Below are 17671 nucleotides of genomic sequence, written 5' to 3'. Positions count from 1 at the left end.
GTTCAGTACATTTTGTAAACAGCCTGCAGTTTCCAAGATTATTGGAAATCAAGTGTTCAAGTTCCTCTGGTTCTGGCAAGGAGAGTGTAGGCTAAAGACTCTTCAATGTCTTAAAGTGTCAGCCAACCCGGCCCACACTATTAAAACGGAAAGGAATGTTTTTTCAAAATGATGGGTGGTAAAGATATTTATAAATCCCTTGGAATTCCACAACAGCTACACACTTCCTTATTCTAAATAATAACTGCCATTGCTACAAAGAAATAACGAGATATGTCCTATTATTCTGCAGCCATTTTTTTAAACTCTCTGAAAGCCAAATAGACTAAGGTGAGCAATTATTATGTCCAGTACTTACTAGAAGTTAAATTCAATACTTGGAAGAAGGACATTTATTCATATTATTCTCCACCATCACCCAAAAGAAAGCACTAACAGCGTGAATATGAGGTAGCAGGTGACAGATGAGAGAGAAGGGGATATTTTGTGGTTTGGATTTTACAAAGCTCAGATCTCAAAATGAGACAGGAGCAACTAGACCACTATAAAATTCTCCAGTATTCTTTCAAGCATAGCCTTAAGAGTAAATGTTGTACACAGCTGTCACAAATCTTTCTTTCATTGCTATAGTCAGAGTCAATATCACCCTTAAAGAATATCCATTAATTACCTTGTTACTTTAATTCACCATCAGTAGCTAATATGTACAGGTTAAATTATAGTTTAGAGGCAGAAATTAATAGTTCAAAGAGAATGCTTCTTTTCATAGTGGAGTGGCGGCAGTTATCAGATCATTCAGGTAATTATCTTTTAATATACAATACATCTGCATATTGAACAGTATTAGAGATATTCCTCTACTACATAGTAGTACCTAAGTATTTTTAACAGAGATAATTAAGATTTCTCTACTCTCTTATTCTTTAGCTGCAGAACATAACAAAAACTGATTGCATATGGGTAAACTTTCTGTGCATTCTCCGATTCATATACTATGATTTCCAAACTGAAAAGAGTTACAGAGTACAAAAGTTAAAATACTAAGCTACAACAGTGCAACAGGATTTTTCTGAGGCACAAACCAACATGGATTTCATTACACTGGTTCTACACTGATTCAACAGACAACCTATAGCACAGAATATATGGCAGAAAATGCCTAGGTAATTTGTCACTGCATGGAGAATTTTGTGCACACAGACAATTATCTTTCTGCTTTCACAGAAATGGAAATACAGCTTATAGTAGTAATATACTTGCAATTACATCATACTGTAAACAATTTACTAAAGACCCTTCTGAATTTCTCCCCTTCTCAAATAGTAAATATCATCTACAGAAAAGGTATATTTACCTTGGAAAGTCAACATTTATTGATGTTTCTATATTAAGTTTGTACTGATTTAACCTCAGAGAGATAATGTGATCAAGAATGACAGAATCACAGAATGATGGGTTAGAAGGGACATCTGGAGATCATCTAATCCTACCTCCCTGCCAGAGAGGGTTCACCTAGATCAGGTTGCACAGGAACGTGTCCAGGTGGGTTTTGAACATCTCCAGAGACAGAGAATGTTCTTTGTTTCACATGCTAATATTGTTCATATGCTAATAGATACTCTAAATCACCTGGGTATTCCCATACCTAAATTTCTGTATATAGAAGTACTGAACTTTCACTTCAATCCGTTTGTAACTAACCTACTTACAGGGTCTTTTCCTCTAAACCTCTTGGTTTATGAGGATATATAGTCTACACGTTTTAACATCTTAGTTCATAGTTACAATTTAGAAAGGGCAAAATATTTCCATCAATCTGCTGCGACATTTTGACACAAATATATCTAACTAGAAACTAAGATGACTAGAGGCTGCGAACATAGCTGTAATATCTTGTTGGAGCTTGCTGATGTGTACCTTAGGAATCACTCACGGGATAAAAACATAAAATCTTCTACAGACTAAAACATAAAGCAGACACTTGAAGCTCAATCTACCCACTTAGTTTAAGTGACTTGGCCACTGGGATGATGCTCACCTCAGAGCAGTAGCCCCACATTTATTTTCTGGGCAGTTCTCTATTACATAGTCTCAGTGGAAGTCCATCTCTGATGAATCTATACTGACAGTTCCATAAGGGACTGCAAGACCTAAACAAAATTCAAGAAATCCAAAAGAGCAAACCAACCCCTTTCACTCCACTAAGTGGCCCCTTAATCCAGGATGTCCTTGAATTCTCTGGGTACCTCAGGGAACAAATCCCTCCTGCCAGCTCAATAGGCTACCAAAATTCTACATTGTGCACGTGGCTCATCACAGACCCACTCTGAGCCCACCTTACTTCTGCAATTCCCGTAGGACCCAATCTAGGAAATGTAATCCAATGGCATCATTATTCACGCTGATAGCTTCTGACTATCAGGTTTGGATTTGTTGGCTTCCTCTTATTATAAAGTGGAAGAGGTACCACATCTTCCACATCTGGAAGAGTTACCAGCCTGGCTCCTGAGGGACAGCAACTCAGTTATCTCTTCACCTGATGGGATTCACAGCCACAACTCCAACTGATGTGCAATTAAAGCATGCCAATTAAAGCTAGGTTTGGCATTCTCCAAGATCACATGGAAATGAGACTACTGTGCAAAAAAACCAACCAATCACCCAAGGCCCCACAAAACAAACAAACAAAAACGCATAATTCATGAGTTCAGAAGGAAAGCAAACATGAAAGTACTCACTATTCTCTTTAGAGTGTTCAGATGAGAGTCATAAATTTTCTACTTTTGTCCCTGTAGCTACTTCTAACAAACAGAACTAAACAATCACTACATAAAAAACAAATAATCACCCAAATGGGACTGGAACAAAGAAATCCCATTTCCAACTGAATGCTCTAATGCAATCTGCAGTAAAATCATAGAGTCATAAAAATATGGTTGTGAGAGCCTGCAGAGTCAGCTATCCTTGGGAATATTTGTCTAATTGTGTCATTGCTTCCAGTGCCTTCCATAACCCTCATAGGTAACCCATCACCGTATTTACCTACCTTTAGTATTCAAAAGATTTCTTTAACTGAAACATCTCTTAGAACAATGTAAGCCCATTCATTATGCTTAGCTCTCTCTCTATGCAACTCTCTGCATTAACCTTTTATATATTTGAAGACTTTTATCATGTTTTTCCTAAGTTATACACTTAACACATCTCTACACTGCACTGTTGACCACTGTGAAGATTCCATAGGAATGATGTTTAATAGAAACATGGATCCAACAGGTTTCCAAGAAAGATGCGTCCCAGAGATACACTGAGTCACAGTAAGGCATGCCTAATCAAATTATAAGAGGAAAGCTTTTATATATGAGAGATCTTAATTCCATCAGAAACTCATAGGGCTACCCCTTTGCAGAAACTGCCCACCATGTGTATTTGCTGCCAAATGCTATAAAAAGCCTGTAAAGGTTTTTCAAATGGTTCAATTTCAGATAGAAGGCTTTAGCCTGAAGGACAGCTAAGGAATAGAGGTACATTTCAGTGGAGAAGCAATGAAACTTAAAAAAATAAAAGTGAACAAACTGGTATAAACCTTGGCTGCACTCTGGCATGTGGCTCAGTTTTTTGTCCAATAATATATTATTTACTATTTATGATTTCACATTAATTAGTCTAAGGGTTTTTAGATGCAGAAAACTTGCTAAAAGATACCAACTAGCATGCATTCATAAGCTGGAATGCTATCAGATACTGACATTAATGTCATCTGAGGGAGCTTCAGAAATTAACTCATTCTTTATAGGTCCCTTGGAGAAAAAAAAAAAAAAAAAAAGAGAAAAAAAAAAAAAAAAAAAAAAAAAGTCAAGGCTTTCCAATTGTCCAAAATGCAAGATTTACAAATAGCAACAATGTGCATGTGCAATTCCTTCAAACAAAATAAAACATACAACTTGCCACTTGGTATAACATTTCCACAGATTTTAAAGGATTAAGACCCAGAGAAAATCAGGAGACCAAGAGGAGATGAAAGGTTTGGTTTCAATTTTGCTTTTCTTCTCATAATTCATTTTAATACTAATGGTATGGAATCAACTACAATAAAGTCAATGAACTAATTGTTTGCCCTAAAGACTTTATTCATGAATAGTGAACTATGAGAGATGAATAAGTATTTGGAATGGGAAAGTATCTGCGAAGCTCGTGATTTTATCTTCTCTTTGGCGCTAAAAAAATAAAGGACAAAATTCCAAAACCCAAGATGAGTTCACAAGGAACTGATCCACTAGGAGGAACTAAATTTGTCAGAACAAATACAGATGTCTACATGTGAGCTGGCCACCCCAGATCTACTTTGTTCTCAATGGTGAGAAGTCAATGCTTTTAATGTGCAATTGATCTTATTACACAGGGGACATCAACAATGGGTCAAATGAATACCTCTCCAAGTATATAACAGATACCCAAGGTTAGATGAGATTAAACACATTTTTTTGTCTTTCTGTAGTTACTAACAGTCATATCATAGATTCAACAGAAAGTTACTTCCAAGCATTAGCCTTCCTGAAGCTTAAGAGGAGAGTCAGGAGAATCATTATGTAATGATTTTGTAGACACACCATGACACTTCTGTCTGATAAAAATATTGCCTGTAATGTTTCATTAAATTTAAAGTTACTGTGTAGCAACTATAAGAAGTTGATGGCTGCCAAGAGCTGTGAGGTTGCTGAATAGAATAGTATTTCTGGAGCCTTGCCCAGAGTTGAGACAAAATTTGACTCATCTTCATGCATACATTTGCAATATACCTCCAAACTAAAATAAGGATTTAACTCCATCACGAGGTTCTAGTGATATCATGTTAGAGCTAAGAATTTATTATAATACCAGTAGAAGCTTCTAAGTGACTCTGAAGAGAAAGGGGATCTTTCCACAGCTAGATTAATTGGGATGTTTGTGAGCTTGAGTTGTGTTCTCCCAGAATACACATGCCTCAAGCGTCAGTTCAGCTGTTAGTAGCAGGATAATTACAAGTTGGGCTCCATTTTGTTTCTTTGAACTACTTCAGAGTAAATTAGCAAATATTGCAGTGGGTAGGAAATACTGTGGTATGGAAGACTATGCCTGCAAAAATTTAGAAACTGTAGGATAGGAATTGAGCTAGACCAGGACTGATGAATTCATCCTACCTATTTTTGCTTTCATTTTCAGCTAAGAATCTTCCAACAAAAAATAGATAAGAGTGAAACAAAGAAAAAATACCAAAATTGCATGTTGTAATCTACATTACATCATTCTGTTCAATCTGCTTATGTTATAGCATTTTATTCCATCTTCTTATGATCTATCTATTCAAACTGCAAGCTTCTTGACATTTATCCTGTCACTTATTGAATGTTCTTGCACATTTGAGTACAAGGGATGTCCCAGTCTCAAGTAAGATTTTTAGGCATCAGCATAATACAAGCAGTAATAAGAAATACCTTCAAAGAGCTAAGTAATTAATATTCCATCTTTTTTGATAGTTAATCTTTTGATCTGCATGCTGAAGAGATCAGTAAATAATAATCTGGGAATGGAGAATTTTTTTTTTTTAATTACTGAAGTACCCCTTTTTCCAAGTATTGCCTCGCCTTTCAGAAGGTGGAAGCACTAAACTCTGGGAGTTTCAAAGGAGTCCCAGGAGCTCTAGTTTCTCTGTTTTTTGTACATAGATAATTTGATTCCAATATTTCTACTGGATAAACAATCACGTTTCAAAAATGCTTGTAGTTTTACTGAGAAAAGTTGTTCTGCAATTTTTCTCAGCAATTAACCTACTTAACTGCTGCTCTGGATTTTTAAAAACAACTGGTGAACAGCAAGAAAGCATGCACTGTTCCCAATATATAACAGCACCAGCTTTAGCCACAAGGCTCATACTGGTCAGTTGGATTGCAAGATTTTGATATATAGGAATTCCTACAGTGGAGCAGAAAAAGCTCAGAAAGACAGAAAGGAATTCCAGTTCACAGTGTTAAAACAGTATTAACAATAGATACTGTAGCAAAAAATTGTCTTTTGTTATCACTGCACAGTAATACAATAGTTTAAGTCATACTTACTATTTTGTCTAATTACTATCAAAAAATGCAACATTTACTCTTACCACTGAGAAGCCAGTGTGGAAAAGATATCAGTGGTTTCAGGTTCTTGGAACAGTTTCAAAAGTTCTGGTTCAGATGATAAGTCAGCAAGGATCCTTAACTCAATATGGGAAAAATCTAGAAATCAGAGTGTTAAAATAAATCTATTGCACTAAAATAAAAACATACCTGCATTTTAACCAAACTATCACAAATTAAAACTCAAGTCTGGTCTGTTCAGTCATTTCCTCATGCTCAAAAAAACCCAAGATGCCTGTAAAAAGCTCATCCTGAAGAAGTTATATACCAGCTACAGATCACAAGGTGTCTGATTCCTTCATTACCTTCAGGTGTCAATTAATCTTATTACCTCTTTGTTTCTACTGACAAGGCTTAAATATCATCCACTTCCAAAGCACACTAAGGAGTATACATCATATAACAATATTAATTGACACTAAGGGATTTGACAGCCTTGTAAAATATGCCATCCAAAGGAGAAGGGGAAAAGAGATGACAGAACTGTGAACATTAATATGTATGAGAATAATTATATATACTATCTTACCTGCTGCTAAAAAGGTATATCCTTTTTTTGAAACAAATAGTGTTCTTGGGGAAATAGTTACTATTTCCTCTTCTTTTCCTAGGGAGGAGATAGACATTTAATTCCCAAATCTCAGTCCAAAAATATAATGTTGCAAACCATAGGAGTTTGTAAAACAACATACCAAACATGTAACTAAAAACATAGAAATGGCAATGTAAGCAACTTAGCAGAGCATCAACTGCCAGCATCACAATTATTTTACTCTGTCAGTCCTGCAACATCCTTATCTCTACTATCCTTGCAGTACCACTTCTCCTCCTTTTTCAAAATCCAAACCCTCCCAAAACACTAGCTAATAAATGTCTACAATAACTAACATTATTCACAGATCACTTAATAAAGGAGGCACACAGATAAGGAAGGGTTTGTATAGATGAACAAAAAAAGGTACATTTTCTTATCTTTGAAGGGTTTGTATAGATGAACAAAAAAAGGTACATTTTCTTATCTTTGAACATCCTACAGCAATGTGTTAATAACCAAATTCTGAGTTACAGGTGGCACGGGAATACAATATTGAGAACTTACAGCTGATATATGCATCCAAATTCTAATGACAAAAATCCCCTATAATATCACATGGCAATAATGTACAGTAACCAGGTTTTAGAAACTCAGCGCATCCTGGGAATACCACTTGTCTTGGTGTAGAAACTGGTGGTGGTTTGAAAAACAGAATTAATCTGATCAGCGTAGAAGTAGAAAAAATAAGTGTGCCTTGATACAGGAATGCAAACCTTAGAAATACATTTTTCATAAGCACGTATTATAAGACCATTAACAGAATTGATTGAATAGTTTTGAGAAAGACGTACGTACCACAGTTATACACAACAGCTCAGCTTTACACAGTCACTGCTCCCACATTTTTTATAACAACTTTTTTAAAAAAATGTATAAAAATTAATCAGGTACGTAAAATAAAAATGGTGTCAAAGTTTGTCACTGTCTTCAATGGACTCCTGTTTTATGATCTGTATTATTTCAAACGCAGGCAGTGAATTGCTGTGAAAAGCTAAGCCAAGCCTGCCCTTATCTGAGAACCAAGTGCAATAAATGAGCAGCATTTCCCAGCCATGGCTGTAGGCGTTGAAGAAGGAGAGTTTATGTTGGCAAATCTCTCTTTTATTGGAGTCTACTATTATGAGTTTCTCTCTTTTCTAGACTTTACTTTGATTGTCTCTGAATCATCGGCCTTAAACCCACTTCTGTTACCAAAACCAACACATCTAACTATCAGTTTTCAGTTGTGAGTTTGATTTAAATGACCCAGCTTTAACATCTCCTCAGGAAAAGCCTTATGAGCTGAACACACATGAAATTATCCCTAGGATATTTAACGGAGTTGAGATGCATAATTTCCTCTAGAAAAAGAAACAGTGAGACAGTCGAGGAAACAGAAAACATATAAAATTTTGTGACTATTTATATAAGTGCTGAAACAACAATTTTTTTTTCAGAAACAACCAACAAAAAGTAATTAGTTTAAACGATAATGTATAACTAAGCGTTAATAATCTATTCTATTCTTTAATGCTGGAGCTATCTGTCTGCTTTAAAATACTATAACTCAGTAAAATACTAAGAAAAAAATTGCCCTTTTATTTTAGTAAAAACATAGTTTACCTTTTATGTGCTGTTTCTTTGTAATTCTAATTGGATGTTTAGAGATACCTTGAATGTTCTAAAAATAAGAATAAAAATGCTTAGTAAGCTAAAGTTTATGAAAACATGCTTATGAACAGTTTATAAGTAGCATAAGAACATTAGTGATACTAATGCCAACAAGTTCTTCCCATACAAGATTAACCACTTTGCGTTTCAAAGGAATCTTGACACTTCTGTAACAATAGATACTTTTGAATATTTGCTCTTCCTTGAAAATTGGAAGCTTGTACGAATGATTTCTCACTAGCAGCCTTTCCAAATCCTGATCTCTGGATGCACCATAGAACAAAATGAGTAACCCAATAGAAATAATTTTCTTCTTATTTTAACCTGTATTTTTTATATATGGTGCACTACTTCCAAGACAAGAATACATGGGAGCCCTGCCTTAAGCTAAGAGAATAGATTCTTCTTCAGCCTCTACAAATTTTTCTAATATCTATTCGCACATTTTTGAAATGCATGATAAAATAAAGAAGGAGCCCATCAGTATTGTTAAAGGTGAGAACTAAGTTTATTAACAAACATGCGGGACTGGGAATAACAGATTTTTCTTCAAAGATGTAGGTTCATACACTTTCAGTAAAGCATGAAAGATGACACATGATAACTTCCTACTATTTTATGTCATTATGCCTCTTCATCTAGAAAGGTAACACATGACAAGAGATAATGTATATCAAGCTCAATTTTCGTAATTCCATGCAATTATTTTGTAAGTGGTTCAGGAATTAGATGAACATACTAATATTATGTAATATTGTGAATTCGGGAGACAGGAATACTGGTATATAATTTCCAAATCAGAATGATCATTTTCTATATAACTTTGAATTCAAAATTGTTATTTTAAACTTGAGGGATGTAATCAGAGTGCAAAAGCTATTGATATTTAAAGCAGACTTAAAAGAACAGAACCTCCACATCAGAACAGCATAATTTTCAGTCTTAGTATCACCCTTAAAGATCTACCATTAAGTGTATTAAAGTTGAACACCTGCCACACCCTCCCAGAGATAGAGAGGAAACTACTACATAATATACATAGTATTTGCACAACATGGGTAAACTAGGAATCCAGTCCTCAATACAAGTTTGACCCAGAAGATACACTTGCCGTTCTTAATATTTTATTCTTCAGTTTCTAGAAATGTTTAAAAATGCAGTTGTGGCAATGCTTATTGGAATGCTGTTAACCATATTCTGAAATAAATGGTTATTTACTCTGTGCACAAAACTAACATTTCTATTAATAACTACTCATTTTTATCAACAACAAGTTGAAGAGGATCAGAACTTGTTCGTGTGACTAATATGCAGTTTAAGTGGCCACAGAAACTAATAGATCCTCAAAAGTTTAGAAAATTAAGTCCTTTATTATGTACCTGGACATGAATGTGGCAGCATGATTTCACACATTTAAAAAACTAAATCACAACATTTTAATTCTGACTAGAATCATTTTAGATGATTGTAGAGATGGTAGAGATCATTGTTTGGACTTTTCATTGTGCTCTATACTAGTATTGAGATATACTTAAGCTGATTATTGTTCCTCAACTCATTGGCTTCAAAATCCTGAACAAAATGATATCAAGGATCACAGAATCATGGAATGAATAAAAATTTATTTCAAAATCTACCTACAATGGTAAAAATAAATCACTATATTGCCATCTTGTTTTCACTGACAGCATATGCAGAAAGCCTGCTTTTAATGCAGTTGTAGAAGTCCTACTACTAATAATAAAACACCAGTAAGTAATTGCAAGTGCAAAATGTACTTTTACTTGTAAATTAGTTAACAACTAATAATTCGAATAAATCTTCAGAAAAGAAGTAACTCAATAAACATGGAAGTGGTAATGCTCATCTTTTAGCTATTTGAATAGCTTACTGTAATCCTCTCATCTAATTTTAGAGATCTTTAGGCTAATTTTTGGTCTATACTAGCTATCTAGCATCCCTCAATAGTCTGTAGACAAAGACAGGAATCTTCAGTGGGTAATTCAATCTATCTGTGTATGACACACACTTAAAACAAGTTGCCCTATGATCCCCCTGGAGACGATGTTTTCTAAGATTTAGTCTATCAAATTTGATGATATAAATTTACTTTAGATATTTAAAAGGATGGAAAAATAAAGTGATAACCTCAGAAGAGTCTTCAAAATGGAAAGCTTTCCTCTGCTTCAGTTGAAAATTAGGTGACAGTTTTACTGTATCAAAAGTGTAAGCTTGATGTGGCTTTGCTAAATGACTATTACCACCTTGGATTACATAATACAGCCTGCATTTTGCTTTTACATATTTGTTTCAAGTATATTTCTGCAAAACCTTCACAGATCCAATCCAAGATGTAGCATCTACATCTTGTTAGAAGTTATAAAGAAACAAAATTGCGCTCTCTGAACAATTACACTCCAACAAACAAGAAGGAATACACCTGAAGCACTGTGATAGAAAAGTTACTTGTGGAAGTTAACTATTAATACTTCTCTTCATTGTTTCTGAGTGATGCGTGTGTGAATGTGTGAAGTTATTCTAGTGATGATTAACAGGAATATTCTAGCATTGGTTAAAAAAACCAAACGAACAAAGACACAAAAAAACAACAGCATAATCCAAAATTCATTTCCAGAGGTTCCAACGGATGAAGCCAAGGTCTCAGTCTGAATTAGAGTTGAAAGTCTGTGACAATCAGGGGAAGCTCCTGAGTGCTGGAAGAAAGCATCACTCCTTTCTTCCAGGAGGGCAAGAAGGAGGATGTAGAAAACTACAGGCCAATCAGCCTCTCCTCAATCCCCGGAAAGGTGATGGAGCAAATAATCCTGGAAAACATTTGCCAACATATTAAAGTCATGAAGATGATTTGGTGTAGTCAGCTCGAATTTCCAAAGGAGAAATTGTGTTTAACCAGCAATAGCCTTCTGCGATGAAGTGACTAGCGTGGTGGATGAAGGGAGAGCAGCAGATGTTGTTTACCATGACTTTAGCAAGGCTTTCGAAACAATCTCTCATAAAAGCCTCTTAGACAAGCTGATGCGGTGTGAGATAGATAAGCGGACAGTGAGGTGGACTGAAGACTGGCTGAACTGCCTGGTTCAAAGGGTTTTGACAAGTGGGACAAAGACCGACTGCAGGCCAGGCATTAGTGCAGTACCCCAGTGGCCAAAGCGCTCAACGCCTCCACTAATAACCTGAATAACAGGACTGAGTGCAACCTCAGCAAGATGGCAGACAATCCAAACCTGGGAGGAGCGGTTGATGTATCAGATATAACAGATAATGGCAGAGGTTCCCCCCTGCGATTCGGAGGGATCTCAAGAGTTTGGAGAAATGGGCTACCATGTCCTCGTAGAGTTCACAGTGAAAGCAGCTTTGCAGAAAAGGACCTGTAGATCCTGGTGAAAAACAAGTTGAACATCAACCAGCAATAGGCCTTTTTACCTAGGAAGGCCAACAGCATCCTGGGCTGTATCAGACAGGTGATCCTTCCCCTCTGCTCAGAATGCCTGATGGGAGAGTGTAAAGATTATGGAGCCAGATTCTTCTCACTGGCATGATCTATGTATCCCACTGCCTTCTCTCTACTTCACACGATTTCTAAGATAGAATTGAAGCCTTCAATGCTATGAGGCAGTGGAAAGCCATGGAAAGACCTCTGGTTTCATTGCCAAGCAACTTAAAAATAAATAAATAAAAAGTACACTTCTAGCATAACATTAAACTTCGAACAAATATTTTGCAGAAATTACAGTCAGTGCATCATGTCGCAAAATGCAAGCTCTGAGAAAAAGAACTGTATTGGCTTGATTAAAGGGAAAAGCAAGCAAAAATATATACCCAAGCTTCATAAAAAATTTTGGCAAACCTGTAACACAATCATTAAGAACTACTTGATTGTATAAATGGAATTTTCCATTTTTCATGGCTTTCATAGAATCACAGAATCATTTAGGTCAGAAAAGACTCAATACCATTGAGTCCAACCATAACCCTAACACTGCCAAGTCCGCCACTAAACCAAGTCCCTAGGCACCACATCTACAGGTCTTTTGAATACCTCCAGGGATGGTGACTCAACCACTTCCCTGGGCAGCCTGTTCCACTGCTTGATAACCCTTTCAGTATAGAAAGTTTTCCTAATATACAGTCCAAAACTCCCCTAGCACAACTTGAGGCCGTTTCCTCCTGTCCTATCACTTGTTACTTGGGAGAAAAGACTGACCCCTGTCTCTCTACAAACTCCTTTCAGGTAGTTGTAGGGAGTGATAAGGTGTCCCCTCAGCTTCCTTTTCTCAAGGCTGAACAACCTCATAAACTTGCTCTCCAGATCCTTCATCAGCTTTGTTGCTCTTCTCTGGCACCTTGATGTCTTTCTTGTAGTGAGGGACCCAAAACTGAAGAGCATATTTGAGGTGCAGCCTCATCAGTGCCAAATATAGGGGGGCAATGACTTCCCTAGTCTTGCTGGCCACACTATTCCTGATACAGGCCAGGATGCTGTTGGCCTTTTTGGCCACCTGGGCACACTGCCCATTCATATTCAGCTGGCTGTTGACCAGCACCCTTAAGGTCCTTTCTGCTGGGCAGCTTTGCAGCCACTCTTCCCCAGGCATGTAGCACTGCATGGGGTTGTTGTGGCCCAAGTGCAGGACACTTGGTTTTCTTGAATCTCAGGTCATGCCTGGTAGAAATCTGAAAAATCCCACAACCTTACAGCTGCACCCTTTTCTTTTTCACCTTTTTGTTGCCAGTGAGACCCCTTCCTCCTCTCCCCAAGTATTAAATCATTGAGGATTAAACTTTATTATCAAACTTAAAATAAAAGAAGTACTGAGACTGATCTGCGCTAAAGTCACTTTGGGTATGAAAATACAGAATGGCTGTCTTCCTGGGTATTCAAAGCTGACACCTTTCTTTGGCAGTGGACCTGCCATAAAGCGATGTAGCACTCCATCAATTCATCACTTCCTATACATTTTCAGTTACTTGACACATTTTCCCAGCATCTAGGTGGCTGTTGGATCTGTGTTTTTTAGATAAACTCTACAGGAAACATCACGCTGGAAAAGCACATGCATGGCAGAAAAAATGTATCACTAGGAACACTAGATTAAAACTGCACAAGTTGAATAAACGACTGCTCATTTTTTCCCCTCCTATTTCCATAATGGTTTTTTTGCCACTATAATCTATCCTGACTGATGATCCCAATGTATTCCTTACTCTGGTGTTTTAGCACAGGTTAGAAATCCGTTTTCTTGGTTCTGAAAATACCTCTATTAAAAGTTGTTCTACTTTTATCTGCTGTTTCAGATGAAGACAGTGTAGATTCTTGGCCATTCTATTAGCTTCCATGTACAGAGCCATTCAGAAACAATGACAGACTTCACTTTTGCAAGGAGACTCAGAATTGATGGACTCTGGATGTCTTTGTTAGAACCTCACAAACACAGCTCTCATAAAGCATTCAAGCCTTGCAAAGAGGATGCTCTATTCCATAAGGTAAGTCGTTGTATCAAAGAAGAGTAGAATTATCACTGAAAAAAAAACCTAATCAAAATCCAACAAGTAATATACAGTTCCCAGTTTGATGAGTTTATTCTCATTCAGTTACACTTTCTGTTGAACTTTCCATTTTTGGTATTCAGAATTCTACATCTATATTTACAATTGATTTTTGATTCCTATCTAGGTTAAAATCCTAGGTTATTTAGTTAGTAGGTTATTTTCGTTCTTTCAAAGGATTACAGTATACAAACATATATTGGATAAATTACCTTTGAAGTCAGTATAGTTAGACCTAATCACAGAAGCTGGTGGTGCATTTTAGTTACTTCTTACTCTCTGTCAAGTAGGGCTGTTGATCATATTTCCTATGTTAAATTTCCCTTTCAGTTATTGATATTGATTCAGCGAACTCATACCTCTCTCTTCCTCTCCATATACACTTCCAGTAGCATAGATTGCTATTTTTTGAGCGAATAACCTCAGTCGACCCTGGTAACTCCCTAGAAAGAGATGTCTATATATGCATACAAAGACATCTATAGCCATATGTAGAAAATGGCTCATCAATATACTAAACATTCAGATCTGCATTTCTAAATATCTATGGAATATGTCTGTCTGAAGAACTTCAAACTACAGGGAGGGAAACAGGGGAAAAACATGAACATTAAGTTACTGAATAAATGGGAATGCATAGAGGTGGCTGCAGGCCATTCTATGGACATTTGATTCTGAGTAATTCCTGCACTGATCTAAGGACTTTTTTAAAAGTAAGAACAAAGACAAAACTTAGTACTGATATAAGAGTATCCATTCACGAATGTATAAAGTATGGAAGTGTCACAAGAGAAGATCAAAAACAGCCAAGTAGCAAAACATAGGTTTTCTCTTCTGTTTGGAAAAAAGTTCAGAGCAGCGGAATTCTAATTTATCTCATGAAATGTAGCACTACAGCAAAAACAGAAGCATTATCAACCCAAAAGTTTCTGGTAGTTCTCTTAGTATCTTCTTCTCCAGAAAGTTTATGAAAATAATTAAACCACAACTGTTCTCTTAGAACAAGAACTCAGCTCTACACAATGAAACACAAAGTAAGCTTTTAAATTCACAGCATCTGTACAACGACTAGCATTGTATTACTTTTGGACCAGAAGTCTTTGGTCTGTAGAATACTTTGGCCTGTAAGAACAGGCTTCATTACAATGATAATAGATAGGTAGATGACAGCTCTTTTGAGCTTTATATTTTATATCTCTAATTATTTTTTTTTCTTTTTATTCTTGTAGTGGATTTTCCCCCCTGTTTATTTGCTTCTTCAAAATTTTCTTTTGCCTCTTTTTCAGTTGTCTTTTCTTACTCTACATGGGACTGCATCTATTGATAAATTGTGCTCTCATAGCTCAGTTAATCAATTTGAGAAGAAATATAAGCACAGGTTCAGCTACTCAGTGAGCTACTTCCTTAACCATCACTCTGCTTGCTCCTTTGTTAAAAGGCCAAAGCTGCTGGAGAAAGAGCGAGGAAAACTGCACACTGCCCCAGGTAGTATTGCAATGCAGAATAACAAGACTTCAAGTCCTGAGGGCACTCACAACACCAAATTCACTCAATTTGTCTGGTACCTCCAAAGTTGTTTCTCACTTATGAGAAACAACACAGCAGAAATAGAAAAAAAAAAAAACAAAACAGCCCCAAACCCTTCATGATTTCTGTTTTGGAAAATTGCCATATTAATCACTGTCCATAGCAGCATTTATTTATTATTGTAAAGGAATAAACAGTTATTTTCTGTGACTTCTATATGAGACACAATTTCAAGACAGTCTGAAGATCTATTTTTTAAAATACAGCACGTAGCTCAATAAATACAGAAAATATGAAAATGAAGATCACCATAGCAATACCAGCCTGCTATGTGTGTGTACAGGCACCCCTAAGCAAATCTTGACTTGTCTGCAATTGCCACCTAGTGGCTAGTTAAAAATTATTAAGACATCTTTTTGAATTGTCATAAAAACACAGAATCATAAAGACTTCTGGGAAAGGATTTCTTCACTTTTGTTACTAGTTACTGTTTTTCAGCAGTGAACAATCATTCAAAGGTAGTGCACTCCCCTCGTGCCTTACCCAGCAGCACAGAATTATCAAGGGTTTAGATGTCAGTCAAGTGGGAGACTTCCAGAAGTTATTCATCACCTTCCCACAAGTTTAGGCAGCTTTCAAAGTGAATACAAGGGAAGAAGAAAAGGGCAATCAAAAATACTGACTTCTTACTTTAGAGAGCTGGCTGTAAGAATAGTGTCTTTGATTTTCTATTAATAATACTTTCAGCCATATTCTTTGAAATTTAGACCTGGCAATGACATCAGGTAATAATGTTGTAGCAGCACAAGAGAAAGGACCCAATGAGTGATTTTTAAAATAACAAAAAATATTTTATTTTACCTACTTACTAGTTTGACATGTTCTGGGACAAAATTATTTTGTCAAATCATGGGTTCAGCCCAGATGTTCGGTTATATACTGACAGATTACTCACCTTTGCACAGCAAGCAAGGGAGTTTGTGTATATACAGTTCTACTCATCTGTCTAAGAGCCAAAGACTGCTTTTGTTTCCCATATATAAACTGGCTAAATTTAATTACTTATTTCATTTCATTTTCCTGAAAGAAAATTATACTTAGGACATAAGCTCTGTTAAACTAATGTTCATTAAGACAGGAAGCAACTCTGGGATGAACTCCAAGAAGAGACGATTTGGTTTCGGTGAAAAAACATTGCTAAGACATAGAAATAACAATCCTTTGAGTGGCAGTTGGAACTAGTAAATATTGTACTAGTTGTATATTAGCTGTATATTATAGCTTTAACGTAAACAGTATCAAGGGAATATTGCCCAAAGATACAAATGCTAGACCTTTAAATACATGAAAACTGACAAGATTTCCAGATTGGAGGAACTTACTTGCTAAAGAAAAGATGTAACAGTTGTTTTACAAAAGGGAAAAAATTATCATCTCAAACAAGACTGTTCCGGATACTGAGGAACTTGCTGAGCATGTTAGAGTAGGGAATTCCTTTTAAAAGGCTACAAAAGACTGTGAACAGGAGGATGATTGAAGGAGTTAAAAGAAACATAAATAACCAATGTCTGTTTCTTTGCTCACAGTGAGGAAAGGGCAATTCTTGATTTGATAGAAGTGGTCCTTAACTACAAATTCCTAAGAGTCACAGCCATCAGATGACCATGTTAGTACAGGAGAACTAAGGGCAACAAGGCCACGTGGGAGTCAGCAGGATGACCTCTCTCCTATTCTGTCTGTCTTCAGTGAGCCTTATACAAACCACCACTTTTTGTTGTTAGTGTTCCAAACCTGAGAGAGTGCAACCAGCTTCATAACTCTGGGTGAAATTTCCTGAGGTTTTATGAAAGGATGCTGAGGAAATAAAGAATTGGCAAATTTCCACTCACTGACACAGAAAAAAAGAATCATCAGCAGAGAAAGCGTGATGGAATAGGGATGTAGAGCTACAGAGATAATTTTTCTGAAGTTCTTTGTGATGCCAATGACAAAGCTTTTGAAAATCAGTACTGTCTGTCAACTGGACAATCGAGACAAGAAATCTCTTTTGCTGTATCTAACTTTTGATCTTCCCTTATAATCCATTCTCTTCCTAACATCCTTAGTTTGTCTCCTCCATTTTTTGTCTTGTCAGAACTCCCAGTTTTTTCAAAGTAATTTTTGCTGGTCAAGACAC

General features: G+C 36.3%; 1 protein-coding gene across 1 annotated transcript in view; it reads right to left on the bottom strand.

The window, feature by feature from the left end:
- The window catches only part of POLN (polymerase (DNA directed) nu), a 110210-nt gene that overhangs the window by 48701 nt on the left and 43838 nt on the right, over nucleotides 1–17671 (bottom strand). Inside the window, exons 17-19 of the mRNA XM_014936085.1 lie at nucleotides 8353–8410; nucleotides 6685–6762; nucleotides 6140–6254 (exon numbers count right to left, since the gene is read on the bottom strand). Coding sequence (XP_014791571.1) covers nucleotides 6140–6254; nucleotides 6685–6762; nucleotides 8353–8410 — 251 coding nt within the window. The remainder of the gene's footprint in view (nucleotides 1–6139; nucleotides 6255–6684; nucleotides 6763–8352; nucleotides 8411–17671) is intronic.

This window comes from Calidris pugnax, unplaced genomic scaffold (genome assembly GCF_001431845.1).
Source record: "Calidris pugnax isolate Ruff unplaced genomic scaffold, ASM143184v1 scaffold14, whole genome shotgun sequence".
Lineage (NCBI taxonomy): Eukaryota > Metazoa > Chordata > Aves > Charadriiformes > Scolopacidae > Calidris > Calidris pugnax.
Note: the sequence above shows the minus strand (reverse complement) of the source record. Positions and strands in the feature narration are given on the sequence as shown.